This window comes from Crocodylus porosus, unplaced genomic scaffold (assembly GCF_001723895.1).
Source record: "Crocodylus porosus isolate Cpor-Errol unplaced genomic scaffold, CroPor_comp1, whole genome shotgun sequence".
NCBI classification, from domain to species: domain Eukaryota; kingdom Metazoa; phylum Chordata; order Crocodylia; family Crocodylidae; genus Crocodylus; species Crocodylus porosus.
Genome location: NW_017728915.1, coordinates 27,777,448 through 27,784,103, shown reverse-complemented (window position 1 = coordinate 27,784,103; position 6,656 = coordinate 27,777,448). Strand labels below are relative to the sequence as shown.

General features: G+C 39.1%; 1 protein-coding gene across 1 annotated transcript in view; it reads right to left on the bottom strand.

Annotated features, from left to right (window-relative positions):
- Window positions 1-3,332: 3,332 nt before the first annotated feature.
- Window positions 3,333-6,656, bottom strand: part of CDH11 (cadherin 11) — a 55,633-nt gene continuing 52,309 nt past the window's right edge. The window contains exon 12 of the mRNA XM_019535901.1: window positions 3,333-6,186. Within this exon, the coding sequence (XP_019391446.1) occupies window positions 5,690-6,186 (497 nt within the window). The 3' untranslated portion in view covers window positions 3,333-5,689. The remainder of the gene's footprint in view (window positions 6,187-6,656) is intronic.

Here is a 6,656-nt window from a genome sequence, read left to right as displayed (position 1 = left end):
AGTCTGAGGGCCATGCATCACTGGCAAGAGCTAGATTGATACTGCAGCTAAGGGACTGTCTGGGTGCCTCCAGTCACTGCCTTGCTCCAGTCAATAATTAATTATTGTGCTGCAGTGGGTCACCAGGCTCACACTGCCTCCTCCAGCTTCTGTTTCCTAGGAGCCAGCACTGCCCATGTGACATGGCAGCCTTCATGAGCAGTGACTTAGCCTAAATTGTCACATACCCAAAGGGAGTTAGCACACAGTCCTAAGAAACTTGGGTGCAAGTCCCTGCAATAAATCAGCTTCACTGTGGAGTGAAAATATAGTGCCCTCATCCTAAGTGCCATATACTGCACATCCCTGGCTATCCTTTGGTTTGGGCCTCATCTCCTTAAACCACTTACCAGAAAGGCCAGGACAGGAGGAGGCCTGGCTAGAAAAGTCCACTGGGATTAATGCCAGAAGGGGGTGCAGAGGTGCATTGAACCATCAGCAGCACTGTGCATGACCGTTGGCAGAAACACAAGTGTTTCCCCTGATGGGCCCATTTAGCAGACATGCTCTGAGCGAGCCTAGTATGTACCAAAGGCTCACCCTTGCCCTCGCCCCTCCCTTTTTATTTTTTAAACCTGTAATGGCACATCGGTGACCAGATCTGAGTTTCTTCATGCTTTTATCCAGCAAGAGCCACAGAAGTAGACTCAAATCTGTATTGTTGCTGGTCAAGGACCTGATAGAGTCCACTAACCAGCATGCTGCAAAGCAGGCAGACTATAGGCTCTTGCTGAATGTGAGGACTGCATGTGTCAAAGGGCTAGATAAGTGACTGGAGGCAAGCCTATGAGTCTGGCTAGGCTATTCACCAATGAGATGGTTCCATTTATCTGTTTAGGTTTATTATGGTATATTAGCAAGTCATTGGTTAAAAAGCAGCCCTCACCATGGGTGCAGGAACCAAAACCAAGAACTTTGTTTTCGAAGGCATGAGGCTAAAGCACCAAGGGTGCAGAAACACACGCACCATAGCATTCTCCTGGCCTTATAAATCTTGCACACTTGGCTGCCCGCTGGATCAGTGTCAACAGTAGGATAGAGAAAAACAGGCTTCTCCTAAAAGAGGCTGGTCTAATGGTCAGGCTGGTCTAGTGGTCTTGTGAGAACATAAAAGATGTAGGTTTGAAGCTCCCTCAAGATGAGAACCCAGTTTCTTGACAAGTGCTTTTACTAGGTGATATGGAAGCACCAGCACAACCACATGTAATTGCTGCAGCTGCACTACTTCACAGTAAACCCAAACTCATTGTTGACACCTAAATGCTTGGGATTACCCGCCTAGTATGTGGGAAGCTGCATCACACTAGGGAGGCACCTAGGTGTGCCCATTGACTATATAGGAAGTCTTAGCACTGAACCTTATCGATATTGATCCCCTTCTTGGGGCAAGGTACCTACCTTACCTTAGGGTAAGGTAATATACACAGCTTAATCCATGGTGTTGAAGGAGGTAAGTTACTCTGGAAAAGTGGCAAGTGAAGTAGATGTCACTACAACATTTTTCTTGCTAAAAAGACCCGCTCACCTTTTGACTTATACTGGTGGTTGAGTTATATTTGTGGCCAAAAGTAAAAAGATTGTGTTTTTTGGCTAATCTGCAGTTTCAGGTGAGTTCAGTAGGAATACACTAAACTGTTAGTCACCCCATCACAGCTCCAGTTTTGAATGGTGTCCTATCACTCGCTCCAGAATATAAAATAAAAGGTCTAATTCTTGTCATACCCATGTCAGTGGCAAATCTCTTCCTGGTGATTGTAGTAGGAAAAGTATGGTAACACATGTCCTCTAAGCATGGAAACGAACATAACAGAAGCTACTAACAAATCATAAAGCCTAATAATGCTTTCCAGCTAGGATAAGCTCTTCAGCCCCGATACATTCTAATTCATCGCCGTGTTTCCCAAGCAGACAGCTCTGAGCATTTTCATCATGCATTCACTCCAATGTAAAGTGATTTTTTTTTTTCCAGGTGTGCCAATGTACACTTTGCTGGGACCAGTAGAGCAAAATCACTGAAATGATTACAGAAAGCAAATGTTTAGGTACTTACACAACTGAAATGGTATTCCTTACATCAGTGGCAAGGGGCAGCCTTTCTTGGCAGGCATACCACAAATTAGCCCCATGTGCCACTTCAGTCCTCTTCGCAGGCCCAATGTGCTGCTCTGATTTCTGCCTCCTTTCTTGTGCTCCCTACCCAATTTGCTGCTTTGCTTTCTGCCTCCCAGCTCTATCTGCTGCTGTGCTTCCTGTTCCTTCCCCAGTGTCACTTGCCACACACAGAAGCTGCCTGGGCCCCTTGTAAAACCCATCCTACAGTTTGGCTGCCCCTTCTTTACATGTTGCCAGATACTACTTAAAATATCAGGTCACATTCCCAAATACACTCAGCAGAAGCTTGGCAAAGATGATTAAAGGAACCAGGTGAATGTCTTGCATTTAGTACTGCATTTGCATATGCAGTTGCTTTGTGTTCGTGATGACGCTGGGAAGCACAGGCAACTATATGCAGTGCACTGTCAGTTTTCTGTATGAGATGAGGCAATATGTAACACCACCGGGGCACAGGCTTTCTGTGAGAAGATACAATTACATTTAAAATCTACACCAGGTTAATGATTGTTGCAATAGCCTATTTTTATAGTCTGCATGACTTGAGATTAAAAGCATCATTTTGTCTGCTACTCTTTCCATACCAGTCCCTCTCCCTGAACAGTTTAAGCATTATGGTGTCTTCTCTGGGCATACTCTCCAGTTGTGGATCTAATCCAATGCCTACTGAAGTCAACAGGAGTCTTGCTATTAACTTACATGGATAATGGATAGAGAATTTCATAATTTAGGCTTAGCCAGCCAAGAAACAGAGACATCCAGTGAGTGACCGATGCAAATGAAATGACATCCTAGGATGCTCAGTCCTTAGGGCATTATCACAAGCAACCATCATAGCTTGCAGTCTACTCCACATTATCTTAAAGACTCTAGCTCAGTGTACAGCCACCTAGCAACTGGAGAAGCCCTGGGGCTTATGAGCTTTGAAGACATAGCTAGGATTTGGGCCTGGAGTGAGGTTTGTGTTGTAGAGCTCAACACAAACAAATATCACCTTTCTTTTTTTTTTTTGCAGGAACAAATCATTTTGGTGAGTCTACTACCTCAGATTTACAAATGACATTCCCATAAATCCATAGCCAGCATTGGATGGCATCAACCAATAATCCTTTCATATTCTCGAATTTCATATTCACTGGAAGGAAAAGATCAGTAATTGCCAAAGGAAAAAGGACAAGATCAGCAGGGAAAGAAATTTATTTTCAAGCTTCTAAGAGAGTGCTACAAACAATAGAGACTAAAAATCAAGCATTTAAAACTATTGAAACAGGTACTTGACAATGTCCTTATAAAAAAAATAAACATAAAAATGTAAAATAAAAATGCAGTTAATAAGTCTAAAACTTCTCAAATAGCAAAATAAAAGCATACAGCATCAATGATGGTGATGGAAACTTACCAGTAGTTTTACTTTTTTTCTCCGTTAATTTGTCATTCCCCCCCCCCTTTATTTAAATTTATGTTGGAGAAATGTGCAAAACTAGCAAAATATTCTTTGGATTATAAACACTGAAAAATCAACAACCAAAGAAATCAGAACTAAGTTAAGTTGAATAAACTACAGACTTATATAGAAAGTATATAAAGTGGAATATTATAACAAAACATTGTATAGCAAATTTGCTCTTCAGCAAACTCTTGATCTATACAACATAGGGATACAGTGGGGGCAGTGAATATGGATATATAGTTAAAACATTTTTCTTAATCTTTAATTAAATTTAAGACTAACTAAATACATGATCTTTACATAAAGAATACATCAAATATAAGATTTCCTCTTGGGTGAAGCATTTGGATACCTGACTGCAAATATAGGATAGGATTTATAATGTAAAAGATGGAAAAAAAAATGCATATCAGTTCTGTTTATTGCCTCTTCCCATATTGCAGCTGTTGATCTCTGATCCTTAACAGCAAGCTATATTGAATTTAGCAGGATTACAACTGTACAAAGATGCTGAAAATGTTGATGCACAGAAGAAATTCGGATCCCTTGCTCATTCTGAACTAGTATTAAAAGTTATAGAACATTTTTAGATTAAAAGTGTACATTACATAGAACAACTTACTCTGAAAGAACTCTATATTTCTCTTATGAAAAATTTTAATGTTTTGTTTTCTGTAGGCAATGCAATTTAACTGCAGTAAACTTTAAAAAAAAAAATGTTTCTAAGTGCCAGAACCATAATTAATACTCAGATAAGGTAACTGTCAGGTGGAGCAGTCTATAGGGATCTTATCATTAAACTGGGTCAGGTGTAAGTCTTTTAAACCCATAGAAGCCTAGCATGGAGATTAACAAGTGTGGAGTAAATTGTAAGTGCAGTGTATTGCCATCCATTTTTAAAGTTGTTCCGATATCCCTAAAGTTCTACGCTATAAGGTAAATACACATTACATGGGAAAGTTTAAAAGAAATTAAATTAAATCCAGAGTGCAATTGTTCTGAAAGGTATTGCTGTACTCTGGAAGCAGCCACAAGCTGTAGCTAGAGACGGTACAAAATGTTCACCAGACATTACAGATTTTTATCTAAAAACATTTGTAAAATGTGTTTGATTTTCAATAATCACTTAACAAGGCAACCAAACAACTACAAACACGTAATAAATAGGGCTATTAAAAGTCATAAATGTAGTAAATTAGTCAGGACTAGAAATGGGATATTAGAAACACTATGTTTTTTTCCTTTTTCTTAAATGCTTAATAACCAAAACAAGAATTAAAAAAGAATCATTTTATTTCAAAGTCTGCTTCTTATATTGAAGCACATATTAAAGCAACAGTACAATGTTCATAAAATATAAGTGTGATGCTGTAACATTTCTTACATGTCAGAATACTGATATTTGTATGTATACTAAAATAAGAACTTTAAAATTGTACAAATAGATACATTAAAAATGACATAGAAATAGGGCGCCTCCCACTGCAACAAGACAGAGTTTTTATATCTGGCACGTATTAGTTCAAGATGAAAGTATAAGCAAAAAGATTTACAAGAATCAGCAGTAACAAGTTTGATGCTCAAGAGACATTATAATTGTACATTGTACTGTACATACATCATATGGGTTTAAGCTGGCTGAATATTATATATTTCAAGTTTAAAAATGCACTACCATATAGAGTGTCCATAGTTTAAGGCGAAATTACAGCTCAGAACTGTTGTCCTCTCTAATTTGTGGAAGCTTCTTTGACATAAAAGATTTAGATGTTCATAATACATAAAAGATATCCCTCATGTGGAGGTTCACGTCTAGAATTTTCCTTCATTTAAATATTTTGTACTTCATAAGTGGTTTATTTCTCTAGTGAAGTTGATAACCAACTTCTGTATTTGCCTTTTGTAAGAAAAGGTACTTCACAGTATTTACCACTTTGATGTCCTTTTTAATCAAAGGAATCCTCTCTGTCAAACTTAAATGTTTAAATGAGACTTTTCTTGGTTTTTAAAAAAATACCTGCTTACATTTCTTCTGGATTCTTCAGAACATCAGACACAGTTCTTAAGGCCAAATTTGTAACTTTATTGTTAAGAATCATCATCAAAAGTGTCTTTGGAGCCATATAAGTCTGCTAGTTTCTTAAATCGAGGTCCCCAGTTTTGTAGATAGTCATAGTCCAAATCAGAATCTGTTGTCGCTGACTCTAAGGAGCTAAGTGAACCAGCCACTGAGCCTCTTCCTTCATAGCCATAGATCTGAATAGAGTCATAAGGAGGAGCAGTCGGATCATTATCGGCCTCTTGTATTCTTGTGTTGATAAAATCATCGACATCAACGCTATTTGGAGCTGGCCGAAGCCCTGGCCTTGGCATATACTGATACTCAGGTTTTATATCTTTACGAGGAATAAATCCATTGATGCCATCAGGGTTCTGCAAAGTAGCAATGTCAAAGGCTTCAGTGTCCTCTTCTCCACCCCCTTCATCGTCATAGGTAATAATGTTCTCTCGGACATCTTCTTCTTCAAAGACAATAAGGGGCTCCTTCTTCTGCCTTTTCAGTGTTACAAACAATACTACAATGACTACAGAAAAAAAAATACAAGAAGGTAAGTTAGGCCACTCTCCAAGCTTACTTTAACACGTGCTTAGGCGGTCTCAGAACACCTATCTGAGGCATCCTCGGGATGTTTCTGGTGTTCCAGGACTTCTGTCACTGGCAAGTCTCCTAAACTACTTATTTGTCCTTTTTTTCCCCTCAACACAAGGGAGAGTAGAGTCATATAGTAGGCACACCTACTGCATTTTGCCACCTGGAAAAAACATCCCCAAATCAAAAACCTGATTCCTTTAACCACCCTTATGGAGTGAGTAACATGATGATTCGTAAGGGGATTTTGAGGGTGCCCAACAGAGTTTATCAATACTGTCCAGAACATAATAAAGAGCGTTCATCAGGTACGATAGGACCATCACTCCAGAGAAATGGAAGGAGAAGCTTTTAAACAAGGGGACCTTTTGGGGGGAATATAACAAATATCAAATGTGGATAAAT